The sequence below is a fragment of the Anomaloglossus baeobatrachus genome, chromosome 6 (assembly GCF_048569485.1).
Source record: "Anomaloglossus baeobatrachus isolate aAnoBae1 chromosome 6, aAnoBae1.hap1, whole genome shotgun sequence".
Lineage (NCBI taxonomy): Eukaryota > Metazoa > Chordata > Amphibia > Anura > Aromobatidae > Anomaloglossus > Anomaloglossus baeobatrachus.
The window spans coordinates 510,698,008-510,723,619 of record NC_134358.1 but is presented as its reverse complement, the minus strand read 5'-3'; the positions used below and the strand labels follow the sequence as shown (position 1 = coordinate 510,723,619).

Genomic DNA, 25,612 nt, shown 5'->3' with positions numbered 1-25,612 from the left:
GGAGCTCAACCGATGCCAGTCAAGTGGGGTGTGTGTGGCCCAGTGAGTGGCAACCAGGGAGACTGTGGTTGGAGTCCCCTCGCTGTGTCTCTAAAAGAACCAAGATGAACAAGTCATGGCTCTCAGAGGACTTTTCTTCCCCTGGGTCAGCCAGGGGACGGGAAAGGCACGCGTATTTTTGAGAGTGCTTCATGCAAAGCATCTTTTTCTTTTTCAAAAGGGAGCTCAACCGATGCCAGTCAAGTGGGGTGTGTGTGGCCCAGTGAGTGGCAACCAGGGAGACTGTGGTTGGAGTCCCCTCGCTGTGTCTCTAAAAGAACCAAGATGAACAAGTCATGGCTCTCAGAGGACTTTTCTTCCCCTGGGTCAGCCAGGGGACGGGAAAGGCACGCGTATTTTTGAGAGTGCTTCATGCAAAGCATCTTTTTCTTTTTCAAAAGGGAGCTCAACCGATGCCAGTCAAGTGGGGTGTGTGTGGCCCAGTGAGTGGAAACGAGGGAGACTGTGGTTGGAGTCCCCTCGCTGTGTCTCTAAAAGAACCAAGATGAACAAGTCATGGCTCTCAGAGGACTTTTCTTCCCCTGGGTCAGCCAGGGGACGGGAATGGCACGCGTATTTTTGAGAGTGCTTCATGCAAAGCATCTTTTTCTTTTTCAAAAGGGAGCTCAACCGATGCCAGTCAAGTGGGGTGTGTGTGGCCCAGTGAGTGGCAACGAGGGAGACTGTGGTTGGAGTCCCCTCGCTGTGTCTCTAAAAGAACCAAGATGAACAAGTCATGGCTCTCAGAGGACTTTTCTTCCCCTGGGTCAGCCAGGGGACGGGAAAGGCACGCGTATTTTTGAGAGTGCTTCATGCAAAGCATCTTTTTCTTTTTCAAAAGGGAGCTCAACCGATGCCAGTCAAGTGGGGTGTGTGTGGCCCAGTGAGTGGCAACCAGGGAGACTGTGGTTGGAGTCCCCTCGCTGTGTCTCTAAAAGAACCAAGATGAACAAGTCATGGCTCTCAGAGGACTTTTCTTCCCCTGGGTCAGCCAGGGGACGGGAAAGGCACGCGTATTTTTGAGAGTGCTTCATGCAAAGCATCTTTTTCTTTTTCAAAAGGGAGCTCAACCGATGCCAGTCAAGTGGGGTGTGTGTGGCCCAGTGAGTGGCAACGAGGGAGACTGTGGTTGGAGTCCCCTCGCTGTGTCTCTAAAAGAACCAAGATGAACAAGTCATGGCTCTCAGAGGACTTTTCTTCCCCTGGGTCAGCCAGGGGACGGGAAAGGCACGCGTATTTTTGAGAGTGCTTCATGCAAAGCATCTTTTTCTTTTTCAAAAGGGACCTCAACCGATGCCAGTCAAGTGGGGTGTGTGTGGCCCAGTGAGTGGCAACCAGGGAGACTGTGGTTGGAGTCCCCTCGCTGTGTCTCTAAAAGAACCAAGATGAACAAGTCATGGCTCTCAGAGGACTTTTCTTCCCCTGGGTCAGCCAGGGGACGGGAAAGGCACGCGTATTTTTGAGAGTGCTTCATGCAAAGCATCTTTTTCTTTTTCAAAAGGGAGCTCAACCGATGCCAGTCAAGTGGGGTGTGTGTGGCCCAGTGAGTGGCAACGAAGGAGACTGTGGTTGGAGTCCCCTCGCTGTGTTTCTAAAAGACCCAAAATGAACAAATCATGGCTCTCAGAGGACTTTTCTTCCCCTGGGTCAGCCAGGGGACGGGAAAGGCACGCGTATTTTTGAGAGTGCTTCATGCAAAGCATCTTTTTCTTTTTCAAAAGGGGGCTCAACCGATGCCAGTCAAGTGGGGTGTGTGTGGCCCAGTTAGTGGAAACGAGGGAGACTGTGGTTGGAGTCCCCTCGCTGTGTCTCTAAAAGAACCAAGATGAACAAGTCATGGCTCTCAGAGGACTTTTCTTCCCCTGGGTCAGCCAGGGGACGGGAAAGGCACGCGTATTTTTGAGAGTGCTTCATGCAAAGCATCTTTTTCTTTTTCAAAAGGGGGCTCAACCGATGCCAGTCAAGTGGGGTGTGTGTGGCCCAGTTAGTGGAAACGAGGGAGACTGTGGTTGGAGTCCCCTCGCTGTGTCTCTAAAAGAACCAAGATGAACAAGTCATGGCTCTCAGAGGACTTTTCTTCCCCTGGGTCAGCCAGGGGACGGGAAAGGCACGCGTATTTTTGAGAGTGCTTCATGCAAAGCATCTTTTTCTTTTTCAAAAGGGAGCTCAACCGATGCCAGTCAAGTGGGGTGTGTGTGGCCCAGTGAGTGGAAACGAGGGAGACTGTGGTTGGAGTCCCCTCGCTGTGTCTCTAAAAGAACCAAGATGAACAAGTCATGGCTCTCAGAGGACTTTTCTTCCCCTGGGTCAGCCAGGGGACGGGAAAGGCACGCGTATTTTTGAGAGTGCTTCATGCAAAGCATCTTTTTCTTTTTCAAAAGGGAGCTCAACCGATGCCAGTCAAGTGGGGTGTGTGTGGCCCAGTGAGTGGCAACGAGGGAGACTGTGGTTGGAGTCCCCTCGCTGTGTCTCTAAAAGAACCAAGATGAACAAGTCATGGCTCTCAGAGGACTTTTCTTCCCCTGGGTCAGCCAGGGGACGGGAAAGGCACGCGTATTTTTGAGAGTGCTTCATGCAAAGCATCTTTTTCTTTTTCAAAAGGGAGCTCAACCGATGCCAGTCAAGTGGGGTGTGTGTGGCCCAGTGAGTGGCAACCAGGGAGACTGTGGTTGGAGTCCCCTCGCTGTGTCTCTAAAAGAACCAAGATGAACAAGTCATGGCTCTCAGAGGACTTTTCTTCCCCTGGGTCAGCCAGGGGACGGGAAAGGCACGCGTATTTTTGTGAGTGCTTCATGCAAAGCATCTTTTTCTTTTTCAAAAGGGAGCTCAACCGATGCCAGTCAAGTGGGGTGTGTGTGGCCCAGTGAGTGGCAACGAGGGAGACTGTGGTTGGAGTCCCCTCGCTGTGTCTCTAAAAGAACCAAGATGAACAAGTCATGGCTCTCAGAGGACTTTTCTTCCCCTGGGTCAGCCAGGGGACGGGAAAGGCACGCGTATTTTTGAGAGTGCTTCATGCAAAGCATCTTTTTCTTTTTCAAAAGGGAGCTCAACCGATGCCAGTCAAGTGGGGTGTGTGTGGCCCAGTGAGTGGCAACCAGGGAGACTGTGGTTGGAGTCCCCTCGCTGTGTCTCTAAAAGAACCAAGATGAACAAGTCATGGCTCTCAGAGGACTTTTCTTCCCCTGGGTCAGCCAGGGGACGGGAAAGGCACGCGTATTTTTGAGAGTGCTTCATGCAAAGCATCTTTTTCTTTTTCAAAAGGGAGCTCAACCGATGCCAGTCAAGTGGGGTGTGTGTGGCCCAGTGAGTGGCAACGAAGGAGACTGTGGTTGGAGTCCCCTCGCTGTGTTTCTAAAAGACCCAAAATGAACAAATCATGGCTCTCAGAGGACTTTTCTTCCCCTGGGTCAGCCAGGGGACGGGAAAGGCACGCGTATTTTTGAGAGTGCTTCATGCAAAGCATCTTTTTCTTTTTCAAAAGGGGGCTCAACCGATGCCAGTCAAGTGGGGTGTGTGTGGCCCAGTTAGTGGAAACGAGGGAGACTGTGGTTGGAGTCCCCTCGCTGTGTCTCTAAAAGAACCAAGATGAACAAGTCATGGCTCTCAGAGGACTTTTCTTCCCCTGGGTCAGCCAGGGGACGGGAAAGGCACGCGTATTTTTGAGAGTGCTTCATGCAAAGCATCTTTTTCTTTTTCAAAAGGGGGCTCAACCGATGCCAGTCAAGTGGGGTGTGTGTGGCCCAGTTAGTGGAAACGAGGGAGACTGTGGTTGGAGTCCCCTCGCTGTGTCTCTAAAAGAACCAAGATGAACAAGTCATGGCTCTCAGAGGACTTTTCTTCCCCTGGGTCAGCCAGGGGACGGGAAAGGCACGCGTATTTTTGAGAGTGCTTCATGCAAAGCATCTTTTTCTTTTTCAAAAGGGAGCTCAACCGATGCCAGTCAAGTGGGGTGTGTGTGGCCCAGTGAGTGGAAACGAGGGAGACTGTGGTTGGAGTCCCCTCGCTGTGTCTCTAAAAGAACCAAGATGAACAAGTCATGGCTCTCAGAGGACTTTTCTTCCCCTGGGTCAGCCAGGGGACGGGAAAGGCACGCGTATTTTTGAGAGTGCTTCATGCAAAGCATCTTTTTCTTTTTCAAAAGGGAGCTCAACCGATGCCAGTCAAGTGGGGTGTGTGTGGCCCAGTGAGTGGCAACGAGGGAGACTGTGGTTGGAGTCCCCTCGCTGTGTCTCTAAAAGAACCAAGATGAACAAGTCATGGCTCTCAGAGGACTTTTCTTCCCCTGGGTCAGCCAGGGGACGGGAAAGGCACGCGTATTTTTGAGAGTGCTTCATGCAAAGCATCTTTTTCTTTTTCAAAAGGGAGCTCAACCGATGCCAGTCAAGTGGGGTGTGTGTGGCCCAGTGAGTGGCAACCAGGGAGACTGTGGTTGGAGTCCCCTCGCTGTGTCTCTAAAAGAACCAAGATGAACAAGTCATGGCTCTCAGAGGACTTTTCTTCCCCTGGGTCAGCCAGGGGACGGGAAAGGCACGCGTATTTTTGAGAGTGCTTCATGCAAAGCATCTTTTTCTTTTTCAAAAGGGAGCTCAACCGATGCCAGTCAAGTGGGGTGTGTGTGGCCCAGTGAGTGGCAACGAGGGAGACTGTGGTTGGAGTCCCCTCGCTGTGTCTCTAAAAGAACCAAGATGAACAAGTCATGGCTCTCAGAGGACTTTTCTTCCCCTGGGTCAGCCAGGGGACGGGAAAGGCACGCGTATTTTTGAGAGTGCTTCATGCAAAGCATCTTTTTCTTTTTCAAAAGGGAGCTCAACCGATGCCAGTCAAGTGGGGTGTGTGTGGCCCAGTGAGTGGCAACGAGGGAGACTGTGGTTGGAGTCCCCTCGCTGTGTCTCTAAAAGAACCAAGATGAACAAGTCATGGCTCTCAGAGGACTTTTCTTCCCCTGGGTCAGCCAGGGGACGGGAAAGGCACGCGTATTTTTGAGAGTGCTTCATGCAAAGCATCTTTTTCTTTTTCAAAAGGGAGCTCAACCGATGCCAGTCAAGTGGGGTGTGTGTGGCCCAGTGAGTGGAAACGAGGGAGACTGTGGTTGGAGTCCCCTCGCTGTGTTATACATGCTTTTAGAAGGGCATGACATGGCTTGGAGGTTGACTTTCATAAAATGCAAACTGTTGGCTACCAAAATGCTGCCTTTCCAACAACTGTGGTTATAGGCAATGAGGAACATACTGATGAAGATGAGACGCAGATACCCGATTGGGATGACAACTTAAATATTCGGTCAGGGCAAGAAGAGGCTCGGTCTGAGGGGGAGGGGAGTGCAAACACAACAATTGATGATGAAGTTCTAGATCCCACCTACTGTCAACCCCCAGTCAGGCACTCGAGGAGGTCAACAGAGGCGGTGGAGGAGGATGCAACCGACGACGAAATTACCTTGCGCCTTCCTGGACAGAGTCGGAGCACTGGTAGCACGTCTACAACTGCATCCTCAGCCACCACTCTGCCTATGAGCATTATTCGGGGTGCATCAACAGGTCGCATGGCCTCTAAGCCTTGCCTAGCCTGTTCCTTTTTTGACATAGAAAAAGATCGCCCAAATCATGTGATATGTAAAATTTGTCATGATTCTCTTAGTAGAGGTCAAAACCTCAGCAGTTTGACAACTTCTTCCATGAATCGTCACATGAATAAATATCATAGGTCCCGGTGGGAAGCTCACTGTGCTGCAATGCGGCCTAGCGGAGCGAACCATCCACCGCCCGCCCCTTCCAGTGCATCCGCGCGCTCTTCATCTTCTAGGACTGTGGGGACAGCTGTCACACCTGTTTTTCCACGCAAAACTTCCACCACTGTAACCGCAACAGGCAGTTTGCTTGGTAGGTCGTCAGTTGGTTTGGAAGGGGAAACAAGTGAGTGTGTACAGCTCTCTCAGACATCGATAGCACCTACGTTGGATGAAGGCAACATCATGTCTCCGCCTGCACTTTCCTCACAAACCTGCATTTTTCCAGGGACACCCTACTCAACACCGTCTACACACAGCAGCCAGATCTCTGTCCCTCAGATGTGGTCAAATAAAAGGCCACTTCCTCCGACCCATGACAAAGCTAAGAGGTTGACTCTATCCCTCTGTAAGCTGTTGGCTACCGAAATGCTGCCTTTCCGCCTAGTGGACACACAGGATTTTAGAGACCTTATGTCTGTCGCTGTGCCCCAGCACCAGATGCCTAGTCGCCACTACTTCTCTAAGAAAGGTGTGCCCGCGCTACACCAGCATGTCGCACACAACATCACCGCTTCCTTGAGAAACTCTGTGTGTGAACGGGTGCATTTCACCACCGATACTTGGACCAGTAAGCATGGACAGGGACGTTACATGTCGCTGACTGGGCACTGGGTAACTATGTTGATAGATGGTGAAGGGTCTGCTGCACAAGTCTTGCCGTCCCCACGACTTGTGTGTCAATCCTCTGTCTGTCCAAGTTCCGCCACTGCTTCTGCATCCTCCACCTCATCTGGGTCCTCCACCTCCGCCCCAAGCCTGCCTGGTCAGGCCACCAGCGTTCTCACTGCGCAGAAGGAATCACGCACCCCTCATTACTATGCTGGCAGCAGAGCGCAACGGCATCAGGCGGTCTTTAGCTTGACATGTCTTGGGAATAAGAGTCACATAGCTGAGGAGTTGTGGTCAGCTCTGCGGTCCGAGTTTAATAAATGGTTGTCTCCACTCAACCTGCAGCCTGGTAAGGCCGTGTGCGACAATGCTGCAAACCTGGGTGCGGCCCTTCGCCTGGGCAAGGTGACACACGTGCCTTGTATGGCTCACGTGTTGAACCTTGTTGTCCAGCAATTTTTAACACACTATCCCGGCCTAGATGGCCTTCTGACCAGGGCACGTAAACTGTCTGCAGTGCTCACTTCCGCCGTTCAACCGCCGCAGCTGAGCGACTTGCATCGCTCCAGAAGTCTTTCGGCCTGCCGGTTCATCGCCTGAAATGCGATGTGGCGACACGCTGGAATTCAACTCTCCACATGTTACAGCGACTGTGGCAGCACCGGCGAGCCCTGGTGCAATACGTCATGATGTATAGCCTGGGCCAACGAGATGCAGAAGTGGGGCAGATCACCCTGATGGAGTGATCTCAGATCAAGGACCTATGCACCGTTCTGCACAGTTTCGACATGGCGACGAATATGTTTAGCGCTGACAATGCCATTATCAGCATGACGATTACAGTCATTTACATGCTGGAGCACACGCTAAACACTATTCGGAGTCAGGGGGTGGGACAACAGGAAGGGGAGGAACTACAGGAGGATTCATATGCGCAAGACACAACAACATCACCAAGGTCCAGACGTTCATCATCACCAACGCGGCAGGCATGGGACCATGGGGGACAGGGATCAACAAGGGCGCATGGTAGCAGGCGAGATGTTGAGGAAGGTGCAGGAGGACATGAAGATATGGAGGACGAACTGTCCATGGACATGGAAGACTCAGCGGATGAGGGAGACCTTGGTCAAAATTCAGTTGAAAGAGGTTGGGGGGAGATGTCAGAGGAAGAAAGAACGGTTAGCACCTCTATGCCACAAACACAGCGTGGACTTGGTCCGCATGGCTGCGCAAGACACATGAGTGCCTTCTTGTTGCACTACCTCCAACATGACCCTCGGATTGTCAAAATTAGAAGTGATGATGACTACTGGCTTGCCACACTATTAGATCCCCGGGACAAGTCCAAATTTTGTGACATAATTCCACCCATAGAAAGGGACGCACGTATGCTGGAGTATCAGCATAAGCTGTTACTCGATCTTAGCTCGGCTTTTACACCAAACAACCGTGCAGGTGAAGGGAGTGATTCTCCCAGTTGTAACTTGACAAACATGGGACGGCATCGTCATCTTCAACAGTCTACCCGTACCAGTAGGACCGTATCTGGTGCTGGTAACAGCAATTTTATGGAATATTTTCATAATTTTTTTAGACCCTCCTTTGCAAGGCCACCAGAGACAACAAGTCTGACACATAGTCAACGGCTGGAGAGGATGATACAGGAGTATCTCCAAATGAACATCGATGCAATGACTTTGCAAATGGAGCCTTGCTCCTTTTGGGCTTCAAATGTAGAAAAATTGACAGAGCTCTCCAGTTACGCCTTGGAGATTTTGTCGTGTGCAGCTGCCAGCGTTGTCTCTGAACGTGTCTTCTTCAGTGCTGCTGGGTGTGTGCTGACAGATAAGCGCACGCGTCTGTCCAGTGACAATGTGGACACACTGACGTTCATCAAAATGAACAAGTCATGGATCCAGAAGGAATTTACTACCCCTGTGTCATCCTGGGGAGAGTAAATGCTTGTGGATTTGGAATGTGCTTGATGCAAATCAAAACATCCTGTTTGCAACTAGGGCACAAGTGCTGCCACTGATAAGGTGTCTGTGTGGGGCCCAATGTTGGGAAAAAAGGTAGACTCCGCTTGGAGTAACCCTTGCTTGATGTGTTTTTTAAAAATGATACAAGATGAACAGATCTGAAGGCAAGATGAAGGCAACATCATGTCTCCGCCTGCACTTTTCTCACAAACCTGCATTTTTCCAGGGACACCCTACTCAACACCGTCTACAGACAGCAGCCAGATCTCTTTCCCTCAGATGTGGTCAAATAAAAGGCCACTTACTGCGACCCATGACAAAGCTAAGTGGTTGACTCTATCCCTCTGTAAGCTGTTGGCTACCGAAATGCTGCCTTTACGCGTAGTGGACACACAGGATTTTACAGACCTTATGTCTGTCGCTGTGCCCCAGTACCACATGCCCAATCACCACTGCTTCTCCAAGAAAAGCATGCCCGCGCTACACCAGCATGTCGCACACAACATCACCACTTCCTTGAGAAAATCTGTGTGCGACAGGGTGCATTTCAACACAGATACTTGGACCAGTAAGCATAGACAGGGTCATTACATGTCACTGACTGGGCACTGGCAAACTATGGTGAGAGATGGAGAAGGGTCTGCTGTACAAGTCTTGCCGTCCCCACGAGTTGTTTCAATCCTTGTTCTGTATGTAGAAGTTAATACACTGCTTCTGCCTCTTCAACCTCGTGTGGGTCCTCTACCTTGGCGCAAACCCTGTGTGGTCAGGCCACCCTTCCTTGCAACTGCGCACAAGGACTACCACACACCTCCTTACTATGCTGGCAGCAGAGCTCAATGCCATCAGGCGGTCAAAGCTTTACTTTGAAATGTATGGGAAATGTGAGTCACACCGCTATTACAGAGAATAGTAGTCAGGCAGGGTCAAAACATTAATTGAGGAACAGGAACAGAATGGGACGGCCAGGAAAGAATCAGAAAACAAGCAGAGTTGAAATGCGTATCGGCCAACAAGGTACATAAACAGCAAGCAGGAAAAGTAGTCAGGTAACAAGCACACAAAATCATAAAACTGAACTGGGGGTAAAATTAACCAGAGGTTCATAGCTATGTCTGGCAGTGGTCTGCAGACAGGATGGGCATAAAAAAGGGTGTGGTGTCTTCCCATTGGTTGTAGCTGAATGATGGTATTTCATCTGTGAGATACCCACCAGCTACATTCAGCCAGAGATTCTGCATCTGTCAAGGTAATGCAGCCCAGTGGGTGAGCATAACCTGCGTCCACCTGCGCCGCTGGCATCGACTACTCTCACATCATCAGCACTATTCATGAAAGGAACACGTTGTCACCTGGCAACCGGAGTACAAATTGACGGAGCGGACTACGTTGGTGACTTAACAGCCGTGTGCGGCAATGATGCAAACCTGGCTGCGGGCCATCCTCAGGGCAATGTGACACACGTGCCTTTTAGGGCTCACGTGTTGAACCGAATTCGCCAGCAATTTTTAAAACACCATCACGGCCTACATGGCCTTGTGCAGTGGGCACGCTCGCTATGTGCTCACTTCCATCGTGCGCACACAGCAGCTCAACAACTTTCATCACTCCGGAAGTCTTAGGGTCTGGCAGTTAAATGCCGTAAATGCGATGTTTCGACACGCAGGAATTGGAATCTGCACATGTTGCAGCGTGTGTGGCAGCACCGCAGAGCCCTGCTGAAATACGGTAAGACATATAGCCTGGGATAACTTGATCCAGAGGTGGTGCAGATCACGCTGCTGGAGTGGTGTCAGATCAAGGACCTATGCACCCTGCTACACAGTTTTGAAATGTCGACGAAGATGTTTAGCACTGGCAATGTCATTCTCAGCGTGACAATTCTGGTCATCTACATGATGGAGCACACTGTAATTATTATTCTGAGTCAGGTGTTGGGACAAGAGGAAGGGGAGGAAGTACAGGAGGAGTCATATGCGGAAGGGATAACAAGATCTACGAGGTCCAGATGGTCAGCGGCACCTATGCGGCATTCATGGTGAGGGAGAGGGATTAACAAGGGCGCATAGTATCAGCAAAAAGTGTTGATGAAAGTGCAGGAGCCCATGAAGAAATGGAGGACGAACTGGCGATGGGCATGGAAGACTCAGCAGATGAGTGAGAGCTTGCTCACATTTCGGTTGTGCGAGGTTGTGGGTAGAGGGCAGAGGAAGGATGCACGATTCTCACCTCTCTGCCACCAACACACCAAGGACTTGGTCCTCCTGGATGCACAAGACACATGAGCGCCTTCTTGCTGCACTACCTACATGACCCTCGGATTGTATGAATTTGAACTAATCCTGAATACTGGGTTGCCACACTGTTAGATCCCCGGTACAAGACAAAATTTGGCGAACTAATTCCTGCCATAGAAATAGACGCACGTATACAGGAGTATCTGCAGAATGTGGTACGCAATCTTAGATCTACTTGTCCACTAAACACCAGTGCTGCACAGAGTGAATCTCAACGCTTTGTCATGGATAGGAGGAAATGGTCTTTTACTTGTCCACATCGGAGGGACCGAGGGATGGCTGCTGTGCTGAGATGGCGTTGAGTACGGTGTCCCTGCACAGTTGCACTTTTGGTCATATCCCAAAATGAGTTGAAAAAGGACAGATGCTGTTGGAAAGGGGAACAGGTGTGTTGGAAAGGGGAAAAAAGTTTTGGTCCGTGGATTTGGTGGTTAAGCAACTGTAACATTTGCTGAAGAAACAACATCTGTTACAGTGGGACTGGCAGATTTGGATAAAGTGGTATATAATCTGTGACCGCTATATAACGAAAATTAATAAGAAAAGAAAGAGAAAGGTATATATCCCCATCAGCAGTCAGTGTCCACCGTGCTCCCAGTTGGAAAAGGAGAGGTTGGCAACTTGAAGGTTTGGTGGAGGATACAGAGCTGTGTGGCTATGAAACTAATAGTAGCCTGAACCGAGTTAGACGCCATTCGGATCTGGAGACTGTGAGCCCTGTTAGCGTCACAGGGTCCACATGCCCACCCAGCCCAGGAACTCCCTGTTAACAACACAGGGGCCATTGAGTACGCTGACCGTGTGCGTAGGGGCCACACCTGTGGACAGCAGGCGCATCAGCAGCAGCAGGCCTGTTAATGCCACTGGGCTGCACAAGCAGGACTGTTAGGACAGGAGCTGGTCTTAACCGTTCTGCGTTACCAACTGTGGTGGTGGCCTGCATCCACCACCCGATCCCTGCCTACCTCTGGACTAAAGCCGCAATGGGTTCAACACATGGAGGTGTGCTCTTTCGGAGCATAATAGAAGACTGCGCACCTCCTTGTTGGCTCCAGCCCCTTTTATAACCTGGGTCCGCCCCAAACCAGGGTGAACCACAATGCACCTCCTGCAGACAAAAGTAGAGTGACACGTCATGAGTGGCATAACTAGCGTCCTATTTGGAAACGCAACTTCAATGATGACCTCATGGCTGCCATGACCCAAACACCTCACCAGTCATCGTCTGAGCATCAATAATGCGGTGACAAGTCATAGGTGTGGGCCTCTGCAAGCCATTTGGGAGGACACCTGATGCCCTGTGGTCTATATGGGACCCCCACATCAGGGCCAGGGCCAAAGAGTTCATTACCGGACCTAGTCTCTGATGCAGGAAGTGCCTGAGCATGCTCAGTAGCATGAAATACAGTCTCTGAAAAAAGACTATCAGCTTTAGCATGGTGTCTATGCCCAAAACAGGACTTAGACCCGGCACGGAATGCAAGCACCTGTGCAAAGAGGCTTTTCACACTTAGTGTGGGAGCATGCGCTGTATCCCGAAATGAAAACTTAGCGTCAGGAATGGCACAGTCAGGCTGAGCATACTCACTAGGCGAAACACTGTAATTATGCTGCAGCTGGGGTACATCGGCACACGCATGCGCACTAGCTGCCTCTCCACACTTAGACGTGGAGGGGAAATTTGTCTTGGAGATGCTGTCTATGAACAGAAGGAAAAGCTAAAGGAAGCCTGACTTTCTATCCCTCCGAATTATGAAATGCAGCAATGAATTCCATGAGTTTGCTATAACATTAGCGTAGCAAAATGTGCATGAGGGTGTGATGTAGAGGTGCTAGAAATAGCTTGTCACCAGTGGGGCACTAATGGAATACAACAGCCAGTTCTATGATGCCACAAAATGGCAGTATTTTGTGCTATCATTATAGCTTATTAAAAACAGAGCACGAGGTTGTCATGCAGAGGTGCTGCACATAGATTTGCAGTAGTGTGAATTGACAAAAGTACAATAGCCACGTTTAGGATACAACTAGGTACAGTGAGTGTTTGCTAGTAAAATTGCTTAGTTTAAAAAAGTTGTAGTGTGCAATGCAGGCAGACGTGATATGCAAATGTCTTTGCACTAGTGGGACTATAGCAAAGTCCAATAGCCACGTATAGGATGCCACTAGGTACACTGAGTGTGTGCTAGTATAATGGCTTCGTTATAATTTGTTGGAGTGTGCAACGCAGGCAGATGCGCTCTGCAAATGTCTTGGCACTAGTGGGACTATAGCAAAGTCCAATAGCCACGTATAGGATGCCACTAGGTACACTGACTGTTTGCTAGTATAATGGATGAGTTTAAAAAAGTTAGAGTGTGCAATGCAGGCAGACGTGCTGCAAATAACGTTCCAATACTGTGAATTGACAAAAGTACAATAGCCACGTATAGGATGCCACTAGGTACACTGACTGTTTGCTAGTATAATGGCTGAGTTTAAAAAAGTTAGAGTGTGCAATGCAGGCAGACGTGCTGCAAATAACGTTCCAATACTGTGAATTGACAAAAGTACAATAGCCACGTATAGGATGCCACTAGGTACACTGACTGTTTGCTAGTATAATGGCTGAGTTTAAAAAAGTTAGAGTGTGCAATGCAGGCAGACGTGCTGCAAATAACGTTCCAATACTGTGAATTGACAAAAGTACAATAGCCACGTTTAGGATACAACTAGGTACAGTGAGTGTTTGCTAGTATAATGGCTGAGTTTAAAAAAGTTAGAGTGTGCAATGCAGGCAGACGTGCTGCAAATAACGTTCCAATACTGTGAATTGACAAAAGTACAATAGCCACGTTTAGGATGCCACTAGGTACAGTGAGTGTTTGCTAGTATAATGGCTGAGTTTAAAAAAGTTAGAGTGTGCAATGCAGGCAGACGTGCTGCAAATAACGTTCCAATACTGTGAATTGACAAAAGTACAATAGCCACGTTTAGGATGCCACTAGGTACACTGACTGTTTGCTAGTATAATGGCTGAGTTTAAAAAACTTGGAGTGTGCAATGCAGGCAGATGTGCTCTGCAAATGTCTTGGCACTAGTGGGACTATAGCAAAGTCCAATAGCCACGTTTAGGATGCCACTAGGTACACTGAGTGTGTGCTAGTATAATGGCTTCGTTATAATTAGTTGGAGTGTGCAACGCAGGCAGATGCGCTCTGCAAATGTCTTGGCACTAGTGGGACTATAGCAAAGTCCAATAGCCACGTATAGGATGCCACTAGGTACACTGAGTGTTTGCTAGTATAATGGCTTCGTTATAATTAGTTGGAGTGTGCAACGCAGGCAGATGCGCTCTGCAAATGTCTTGGCCCTAGTGGGACTATAGCAAAGTCCAATAGCCACGTATAGGATGCCACTAGGTACACTGAGTGTTTGCTAGTATAATGGCTTAGTTATAATGAGTTGGAGTGTGCAACGCAGGCAGATGCGCTCTGCAAATGTCTTGGCACTAGTGGGACTATAGCAAAGTCCAATAGCCACGTATAGGATGCCACTAGGTACACTGAGTGTTTGCTAGTATAATGGCTTAGTTATAATGAGTTGGAGTGTGCAACGCAGGCAGATGCGCTCTGCAAATGTCTTGGCACTAGTGGGACTATAGCAAAGTCCAATAGCCACGTATAGGATGCCACTAGGTACACTGAGTGTTTGCTAGTATAATGGCTTCGTTATAATTAGTTGGAGTGTGCAACGCAGGCAGATGCGCTCTGCAAATGTCTTGGCACTAGTGGGACTATAGCAAAGTCCAATAGCCACGTATAGGATGCCACTAGGTACACTGAGTGTTTGCTAGTATAATGGCTTCGTTATAATTTGTTGGAGTGTGCAACGCAGGCAGATGCGCTCTGCAAATGTCTTGGCACTAGTGGGACTATAGCAAAGTCCAATAGCCACGTATAGGATGCCACTAGGTACACTGAGTGTTTGCTAGTATAATGGCTTCGTTATAATTAGTTGGAGTGTGCAACGCAGGCAGATGCACTCTGCAAATGTCTTGGCACTAGTGGGACTATAGCAAAGTCCAATAGCCACGTATAGGATGCCACTAGGTACACTGAGTGTTTGCTAGTATAATGGCTGAGTTTAAAAAACTTGGAGTGTGCAATGCAGGCAGATGTGCTCTGCTAATGTCTTTGCACTAGTGGGACTATAGCAAAGTCCAATAGCCACGTATAGGATGCCACTAGGTACACTGAGTGTGTGCTAGTATAATGGCTTAGTTATAATTCGTTGGAGTGTGCAACGCAGGCAGACGTGCTGCAAATGTCTTGGCACTAGTGGGACTATAGCAAAGTCCAATAGCCACGTATAGGATGCCACTAGGTACACTGAGTGTTTGCTAGTATAATGGCTTCGTTATAATTTGTTGGAGTGTGCAACGCAGGCAGATGCGCTCTGCAAATGTCTTAGCCCTAGTGGGACTATAGCAAAGTCCAATAGCCACGTATAGGATGCCACTAGGTACACTGAGTGTTTGCTAGTATAATGGCTGAGTTTAAAAAACTTGGAGTGTGCAATGCAGGCAGATGTGCTCTGCTAATGTCTTTGCACTAGTGGGACTATAGCAAAGTCCAATAGCCACGTATAGGATGCCACTAGGTACACTGAGTGTTTGCTAGTAAAATTGCTTAGTTTAAAAAACTTGGAGTGTGCAATGCAGGCAGATGCGCTCTGCAAATGTCTTTGCACTAGTGGGACTATAGCAAAGTCCAATAGCCACAGATAGGATGCCACTAGGTACACTGAGTGTTTGCTAGTATAATGGCTTAGTTAGAATGAGTTGGAGTGTGCAGAGGACAGGAGGGTACAGTGGCAGGATTGTGGTGCTCTGGGTAGAGGAATGGAAGCCTGCCTTTCTATTCCCTCCTAATGGTGAAATGCAGGGAGGAAATCCCTGACCTGGGCTACACAGACGCTGTTGCTGTTTGCAGGACCTGTCACCTATGGCTCTCTGACCCTGCCGGTACGAGCCCTTAAAAGGACTGCTAGAATGTGCTCTCCCTAAGCTGTCTAACGCTGTGTATGCAGCGCATACAGCTGTATCGGCGATAGGACAAAGGACGGAACTGCGACAGTGATGTCTGACACCAAAGACGCAGAAGGCAGATAATGGCGATCGTGAAGAAAATGTCCGGTTTTATAATGCAGGGACATGTGACATGCAGATCCTATCACACATGCCGTTGCTTCTCTGCCTCAAAGTCCACTTAGGTGTGTGTGTGTCTGTGATTGGCTGACATGCTGGCCAGCCCCACAAGACGCGCGCGCTTAGGGAAGGAAGACAAGAAAAAAAAAAAAAAAATGGCGATCGCCATTATAGAAACAGCAGTGATCTGAAGGCGCTGTTCACGCACACTATACACTGAAATGTGATAATAGTTTGATTCACAGAGTGACTTACACTATTACAGCAGAAACCAAGCTAAGATTTAGCTGTTTTTTGGCTGCTAGAACCGTTCTCGAACGTTTCTAGAACTATCGAGCTTTTGCAAAAAGCTCGAGTTCTAGTTCGATCTAGAACATGCCCCAAAATCACTCGAGCCTAGAACTGGAGAACCACGAACCACGAACCGCGCTCAACTCTATTAATTAAAGATAAATAAATAAGGTATAAGCTTTTTTTGAGAGTTTACGATCGGTGCAGGGAAAGAAGATGTGACTGATAAGTGGGGAAAGAAGAATTTTTTTCTCTAAATATTCTAATTGAATATTTATCAATATATCTTTAAAAATTAAAATTTAAATATGGTTACTATTTATAAAAAACATGATGAAAGCAAACGTAGTAGAATAATAAAGATTTATTAGGCATCTGTAGATAATATTTATAGATGTTATTTTTGTATTTCAAGATGGAAAATGTAAATGGAATAGAACAAAACAAATCTTGATGTTCTGGCTTGCTATTATGCTCTCTCTGTTTTTTACACTTCTGACATTCATAGTATGTTACACATTGCAATGTCAGGGGTATCCTGCCTATTGCTTTGTTGATTTCAGGTTAGGAGACCTCTGGTCCGCACATCTCGGTGCATACTTGAACCTTAAATATTGGACGTGAAAAATTGCCCAAAAATGGACCAATAACAGTGTTTACAATGAGCAAAACATATGAACATGGCAAATATGTCTGTCCAACACCATGGGAGCTATTCTAAAGGGGGCTTTACACGTGGCGACATCGCTAATGCGGAGTCGTTGGGGTCACGGAATTTGTGACGCACATCCGGCCGCATTAGCGATGTTGCTGCGTGTGACACCGATGAGCAATTTTGCATCGTTGCAAAAACGTGCAAAATCGCTCATCGAAGACATGGGGGTCCATTCTCGATTATCGTTACTGCAGCAGTAACGATGTAGTTCGTCGCTCCTGCGGCAGCACACATCGCTATGTGTGACGCCGCAGGAACGAGGAACCTCTCCTTACCTGCCTCCCGGCCGCTATGAGGAAGGAAGGAGGTGGGCGGGATGTTCCGGCCACTCATCTCCGCCCATCCGCTTCTATTGGGCGGCCACTCAGTGACGTCGCTGTGACGCCGCACGGACCGCCCCCTTAGAAAGGAGGCGGTTCGCCGGTCACAGCGACGTCGCCGGGCAGGTAAGTATGTGTGACGGGTCTAGGCGATGTTGTGCGGCACGGGCAGCGATTTGCCCGTGTCGCGCAACAGATGGGGCGGGTACCCACACTAGCGATATCGGGACCGATATCGCAGTGTGTAAAGTAGCCTTTAGTGATAGGAAGCTCTCTAATCTGCCTAATATGACATTTAAGAATTTATCTACTGTGAGCAGTAGAGATGAGCCAGCCTCTAAAGGCTCGAGTTCGGTTCGGTTCGTCAAACGGAGGCCCCGTTCGAGTTCGGTTCAGTGAACCGTTCGACGAACCTCTCGAACCCCATTGAAAACAATGGGAGGCAAACACAAACACATAAAAACACATTATAAACGTACACATACAGTTAATAAACATTGCCATTACACTTACAGGTCCCCGCGAGGCGTCCTGCACTCTGTCTCCCGCCGCTTTTCCTTCCGATAATCACTGCGTCCTCCTGGTAACCAGCACTGATGATAGGACCTTCCGTGACGTCAAAAAAAGCATGTGACCAGTCACGTGTCTATTATCTCATTGGCTACAGACTGGTCACATGGCTAGATGTCATTGCTAGGTCCTGTCAGTGCATCTCTCCAGTACGCGGTGCTTGTTTGTGCATCCCCGTGTACCGGCGAGATGCTCTGGCACATGGTCGGCTCCCTGTTCCGCTTCCCCATTCCGTTATTCACCGGCTGCCACAGCCGGTCAATAACGGAGATCACCATTGCTATAGCAACGCGCCTGTCAGCGGTGACGTCACTGCTTACAGCACGCAGCTGCTGCTCACTCACTGAGTGATATAGACTGCACGGGAATCAGCAGCGTCTTCCTCCCATGCAATGCTGTCTGATGTAGCAGAGCTGCATGGGTTGAAGGAGAAAGAAGACAGAAGAGCAGGGATCGTGGAGGGATGCGAGGGAGTAATGAACATGGAGTCTCTAAGTGTGTCTGTGTATTTATTTCTATTAAAGTATTTTTTCTCTGTGTGGTGTCTTTTTTTTTTTTTTTTAACCCTTTATTAGAGATTCTTAATGGCTGGGTCAAACTTGCCTGACATTAAAAATCTCTGACTTAATACTAGCTAGTAAAACAAAGCTAGTATTAACTCATTATTACCCAGCAAGCCACCCATTACCAGGGCAGCTGGAAGAGTTGGATACAGCGCCAGATGATGGCGCGTCTATGAAAGCGCCATTTCCTGGGGCGACTGCGGACTGCAATTCGCAGCAGAGGGGCACAGAAAGCTCGGGCTAACCTGTGCTGCGGATTCCAATCCCCAGCTGCCTAGTTGTACCTGGCTGACCACAAAAATGGAGCGAAGCTCATGCCGATTTTATTTTTTTAATTATTTCATGAGATTCATGAAATAATTAAAAAAAGGGCTTCCCTATTATTTTTTGTTCCCAGACGGGTATAAATAGGCAGCTGGAGGTTGGGGGCAGCCGTACCTGCCTGCTCTACCTGGCTAGCATACAAAAATATGGCGAAGCCCACGTCATTTTTTTGGTGGGCAAAAAACTCCTGCATACAGTCCTGGATGGAGAATGCTGAGCCTTTTAGTTCTGCAGCTGCTGTCTGCTCTCCTCCATACAGACAGACAACAGCTGCAGAACTACAAGGCTCAGCATACTCCATCCAGGACTGTATGCATGAGTTTTTTGCCCCCCAAAAAAATTATGTGGGCTTCGCCATGTTTTTGTATGCCAGCCAGGTACAGCAGGCAGCTACGGGCTGCCCCCAACCCCCAGCTGCCTATTTGTACCCGGCTGGGAACCAAAAATATAGGGAAGCCCTTTTTTTTTTTAATTATTTCATGAATTTCATTAAATAATTTTAAAAAAAGATGACGTGGGCTTCGCCCAATTTTTGTGTCCAGCCAGGTACAACTAGGCAGCTGGGGATTGGAATCCGCAGCTCAGGGTGCCCAAGCTTTCTGGCCACCCATGCTGCGAATTGCAGTCCGCAGCCGCCTCAGAAAATGGCGCTTTCATAGAAGCGCCATCTTCTGGCACTGTATCCAACTCTTCCAGCTGCTCTGGTGACGGGTGGCTCGCTGGGTAATAATGGGGTTAGGGCTAGCTTTATATTATCAACTGGCCCTAAGCCGGAAATTCATGGTGTCACGCCAATATTAGACATAGCCACCATGAATTTCTAGTACAGATAAAAAAAACAACACACAGAAAAATATTTTTATTAGAAATAAAACACAACACAATTAGTGACTCCATCTTTATTGAAATAAAGAACCTACCTTCGCAGTAATCCTGGGTCAAGGGTCCCGCGCTGTCCAATCCAGATCCAATATCATCTGATCGGTTTGCTGGAAGGCAAAGCGATCAGATGATGTGTTATGTTCAAGGGCCTGAATCACATGACACAGCAGCTGATTGTATAAACGGCTTTTATACAATCAGCTAATGCATCAGTGCAAAAAAAAAAAAAAAACTACACACTTCAGTGCAGACTGCTGTCCGACAGCATCAGCTGATAGTTTAGCCGTCCGGGCGGTAAAAAGCCGGCCACACCGCTCGACTTTTAGTGTCAGCTGATTCCGTCAGGTGACTGCATCAGCTGATCATTGCCAGGTCTGAGAAATAGAGAGAGAGAAAGAAGAGAGAGAGAAGATAAAGAGAGAGAAAAGAGAGAGAGAAGTGAGAGAGGAGAGAGAAGAGAGAGGGAGAGAGAGAGAAGAGAGACGAGAGAGAAAGAGAGAGAGGAGAGAAGGGAGAGAGGAAAGAAGAGAGAGAAAAGAGAGAAGAGAGAGAGAAGAGGAGAGAAGAGAAAGAGAAGAGAGAGAGAGGAGAGAGAGGAGAGAGAGGGAAAAAGAGAGACTGAGAAAAAGAGAGAGAGGAGAGAGAGTGAGAGAGAAAAAGAGAGACTGAGAAAAAGAGAGCAAGAGAGGAGAGAGAGAGAGAGAAAGAGAGAGAGTAAAAGAGAGAGAGAGAGGAGAGAGAGGGAGAGAGAAAAAGAGAGAGAGAGAGAGGAGAGAGCAGAGAGAGAGGAGAGGGAGAGAGAAAGAGATAGAAAGAGAGAGAGAAAGAGAGACAGAGAGAGACAGAGGGGGAGAGAGAGAGAGAGAGAAGAGAGGAGAGAGCAATGCAGCCTCATTCCGTGAACTGCTCCGATTTTAGAGGTATGTCCCGCGGCTCACAGCTGATGTCTGACTCCTCCCCTCAGTGCATAATTAAATTAAATTATAAATACATAATAATTATAATTTAAAATTAAAAAAAATAATAAAAAAAAAAATTTAATTCTTTACCAGGACCGAGTCTAGAACTTGTGAAGTTATGCTTCTTAGGCAATCGCTCTATCCACTGAGCTACTGCCTCTAACAAATATGATAGACAGATTTGGTAATCATAATACTGGGCATGGTGAGCAGCGAATATACTGGCAGATGACGTCAGTGTAAATGGGTGCGCATGGCAGTGCTATAAAATGCAGGAGTTTGAAGATAGAGAATGGAGGAGAGGGAGAGTTTTGGGTGGAGTTTTGAAAGGTATAATATATGCTGGCTTACAGAACAACACAGTGCCTGATGGAACTTGTAGTAATAGAACACAGGAAGTCAGGAGAGAGGAAGTTGTCGATTAACCCCTTCAGAGCTGTATCCAGCAATGTGGATGTGCTGCTTGAGCAAGGTCATATTGCTATAACAAGATGATAGATGTTTTGAGAGGCACATAATAGCAAGATTTATGGAAAGAAATCAGTTATAGTACTGACAACCTCTTTAATCTTTGTGTGATTCAAATGTATAATCTGTAGGAAGAAACACTAACAATGTGCCAAAGGGTACACTATGTGTAAAAGAGAATTTTTTGTTCCTAAAGATCTAAATATTACTCCTCTTCTTTATATGTGCGTTGTACTTCTATATACCACAACATTGTATGTGTAAAACCAAAAATAAAATGTAAAAACAAGTCAGATTTTTTTACATAAATTATATTAAAAATCGCATTTATATTTTCAAAAAAACTTTTTTCAAATCAAAGTAAAAAAACAGCAGATAATATAGGCAAATTGTCACAACTCGCACAATTCAGTTGAACAATTTATTTATGGTGATTGGTAAATGGCACAAATATTTCACCCACATTTTATATGTGTCTAATGTACATATGTGTGTAATGTTTAAATACACTTGTAATATAGTTAGTGCCTAATGTGAATTTGCATTGTGAATGTGTGTGTATGTGTATTATGTGAATGTGTATATGTCTGTATGTGTATATGTTTGTGTGTGTATAGTGTGTATGTAAGACAGTGTCCAGTGCCCTACTGCCCTGAATATTTTGTGTTGAATCGGTTTATTTTAGTGAAAGATGTTCTTCATGCATGTGTAGCTCCCCACGGGACTTTGGGGTACTCGTCACCGGGCCAGTGGTTTCTTGGGGTTGCTGTGACTGGCCTGATCCGGCTCCGTGGCCCCGTCGGCTACATGAAAAGACAAACAAGTGCGAGGAGGAATGGAAGGAGGGCGAAGGGTTCCTGGGAAGCATGTTACCGGTTGCAGTGGTGACTGGGGTCTCGGCCTCCTCTGCCGCAGACCCTTCCTACGACTTTTCCTCTCCCAGGAGCAATGTTGGATGGAAATGAGGGATGCTTTGCAGCGCCACCCATGGTGCGTGGCCAGGAATTAGCCGCAGCTGCAGAGTCTCTCTCCAGGGCAGGTGTTGGGTGCAGCCAGGATGTTATAGCTCCCCACAGGCAGAGCGGGGACCCCGGGAGGTTGGTGAGAATGGAGCGGCAGTCCACGGGACTGCCGGAGCGCAGGGCAGTGGCATTTACTCACAGTCACCGCATGCGGGTTTCAGATGCTTTTATTCTCTGGTTAAGATGGTATCTCGTACCAGGTACTGGTCCTCACCATCAGAGACTCCGGTAGATCCCGGGCATGTTTGAGGTCCGGTCCAGTATGGCAATCGTTGGGCGTTCTCCTCGGTGCACAACTCTGTACTTAGTGGGTCCCTATGGCCTGAAGCATCTTGGGATGTCCTCCTGCTCACTCTCTCTCACTCTCTGTCTTGGCCCGTATGGCAGACAGCTTGAACCTCTATTGGGCTAGACTTCTATCCCCGTTCACAGGTTCCCTCTTTGCTGCTGTGCCCCAGACACTAATGTCGGTGAAGTTCTTGATGGTCCCCTCACCGGGCAGATTCCTATCAGGTGAGCTGAAGCATCTTCCTGAACTAGGGCTCTGCACCCCACCTGTGCTCGGTCCCGTGAATACTCACACCGTACTCAGCCTGGCGACCGTCCGCCTTGAGCCCACAATTACTGGTAACGGGTCCCTTCCCTCCAGGTGTTACTAGTCCCGGTCTGGCTGACTCCCCTCTGTAGGAAACTCCTGCAGAGGTCGGTGCGGTGTTACATTCCAGACGGTTCTGTTCTGCCTCCCTGAGGGGTGCCTGGCAGCAACCCTCAGGTACCTGCTCCACAGCATGTCTGCTCTGTCTCTGTCTGACTGGAACTGACCTTGACTTCCTGTCTGCTTTGTAACTTACTCCTACTCCTGCCCCCCACCTTTGCAAGGATCCAGTTTGTTCTTATGGTGACCTGGAGTTCCCCCAGTGTCTGTGTCTGCTAGGAAATGGCTGAGTCACTTCCTGACTGTGTTTAGATGAGCTATGTGAGAGAAATTATTAACTCTTTTCTAGTGACTGATTCTCCCTGACCCTGATTCTCCATCTGGGGAGCCCCTAGGTTGACTGGCATCCTGTTACCCAAAATGGACCCAGCACGTTAAGGGGGGTGTCCATAATGACCCAAACCTGAATCCAGTCCCTATTGGGGAGGGCAACCCTGCTGTATGGTGATGTGAGGTGTGTGTAAACTTACCGGGTTAACCTCTTCCTGCCCGGGAAGGATATAATGATATATCCTGTAGCGACCAGTCTCAGGGGCACTACACATGTGTGTTAATGTACTGTATTTTTCTTACATGTGTTTCCCCTGGGTAATGTGGCCGGCCGCCGCTAGGTGTCACTGGGTTCCTGGTCCCTTAGTGTAAGTAGTCAAAAGGGAGAGGACGTTCCCCAACACAGGAGAAGATATAGGAAGTCAGTTTCCTGATACAAGGGAGATAGGGAAAGAGAGAAACAAGAAAAAGGATCAAGATGGGAAAGGACCCGCAGGGTCGGATGAAACAGAGTGAAGTCGGGTGGTGTGGAGGTGTCAGACAGAAGAAAGAAGGGAAAAAGAAGGAAGAGGAGAAAACGAGGATGCAGTGCAGTGTAAGTCCCTCAGCAGCGAGGTATAATCCCAGTATAGAGGTAGAAGAGAAGCCTGGCATCCCTTGTTCCCAAAAGGAGAGGATAGATCGCCACTTGATAGCCATAGCTGCAGAGCCGGGTTTGGTACAGAAAAGAATGTATGTAAACGATAACAATGAAAAGTCTTCCTTTGAGGAATAGAAACTGTCTGCAAACCAATGGTTCAGTAAAGTTAATGCGATTTAAACTGATCGTGGACTCGTTACTGACACTGCGGTGTGCTAGGCCGATTGTAGTGAACGGGATCCTGAGAAGCCGGATGGAGACTCAGTCGTGCAGCTGCAGACCGGTATCACCTCCACACTCACTCCATACACCACTCTTTCCCTTGTGTCTGTACTGTGGGTTGAGGACCACAACCCTCGCCCACAACTGCCCTTCCTGGCACTTTACATGTATGTGTGTATGTGTATAGTGTATATGTATGTATGTGTATAGTGTGCATAGTGTGTATGTATTTATGCGTATGTGTGTATGTACAAAGATGTGACAGTGGGGGAGGCACCTACACACATACTGTGTTGTTAGTGTCCACCCCTCCTTAGGTTTTGCTCCAATTTTCTTGTGTAGATTAATTGTATCTCATAAAAGATGGCCAAGATGGGGAGCAAACACTGTTTTCAACCTCCAACCTTTTCAATGTTCCCATGTACTCAAAGTAAACACAGATATTGCAGATGTCAAGGAATGAGAAAAAAATTAAATACGTTATCAAATGTATTAACTAAAACCTAAATATGCTATTTCTTTCAAGTGAACAAGTGCAAGCACATAGTAAGGAAATTTCGAGGTCATCTTCGAACAAAGATAGAGTCCGGGGAAGGAACGATTCCAGTTAGGACTCGACCTGCAATACAGACGTGGGACGGTGTCTTATCGGGAGAGCAGCTTGTCACAATGTCCTGTACAGACAAGATTACCAGGTAATTGCATTTTATGCACAGCTTTTTGCTTTGTCTCCTTACCATTCATCGGTATGGTGGGTGCACTTATTTAAAGTGTTCATTTGAAGTCAATATCCAACTTTTAATGGCAGCGATGTGTGATGATTGGCTCTAAAAGAACTATTATATCATTATATATTTGTGCAGTATGTATTAGCCGTAATGAATGGCTTGGGGTTTCGTAGGATTAATTAACGCATCCTAAGGCCGACTTTAAAATGGATATCCAGTAATACGCTGATTTCATCCTCAAACAGTGCCATACTTGTCTATGGGTTGGTTCTGGAAATTCAGCTTAAAGAGAACCTGCCAGCATGATTTTATAATGTCAAGTACAGACATGGCTGTAATACCGCTGTAGTACTGATTAAATTGATATTTTTGGTGAAGAAATACGCTTTCTAAAGACAATCTGTCAGCAGATTTTTTTTCTATGTTATGTGATCGCAGCAAAATGTAGGTGTTGAGACCCTGATTCCAGTTATATGTTACTTATTAGGCTGTGCGCTGTAATTTCAGAACAATCCGTGTTTTATCAGCAGAAGCTTATTACTTATAGACTAGAGGGTACTTTACACGCTGCGATATCGGTACGATATCGCTAGCGAGCGTACCCGCCCCGTCGGCTGTGCGTCACGGGCAATTCGCTACCCGTGGCACACAACATTGCTAACACCCATCACACGTACTTACCTGCCCTGTGACGTCGCTCTGGCCGGGAAACCGCCTCCTTTCTAAGGGGGCGGTTCATGCGGTGTCACAGCGACGTCACACGACAGTCGTCCAATAGAAGCGGAGGGGCGGAGATGAGGGGGTGGAAGATCCCGTCCACCTCCTTCCTTCTTTTCCGGTGGACGCCAGTAAGGAGATGTTCATCACTCCTGCGGTGTCACACATAGCGATGTGTGGTGCCGCAGAAACGATGAACAACATCGTACCTGCAGCAGCAACGATTTTTGGTAAAAGAATGACCTCTCCAAAACCAATGATTTTTACCTCTTTTGCGATAGTTGAAGGTCGCTTGCATGTGTC

The 25,612-nt window shown here is 47.9% G+C and overlaps 1 protein-coding gene across 1 annotated transcript in view; it reads left to right on the top strand.

The window, feature by feature from the left end:
• ADARB2 (adenosine deaminase RNA specific B2 (inactive)) overlaps positions 1–25,612 on the top strand; it is a 998,136-nt gene that overhangs the window by 884,327 nt on the left and 88,197 nt on the right. Inside the window, exon 9 of the mRNA XM_075315471.1 lies at positions 24,391–24,559. Within this exon, the coding sequence (XP_075171586.1) occupies positions 24,391–24,559 (169 nt within the window). The remainder of the gene's footprint in view (positions 1–24,390; positions 24,560–25,612) is intronic.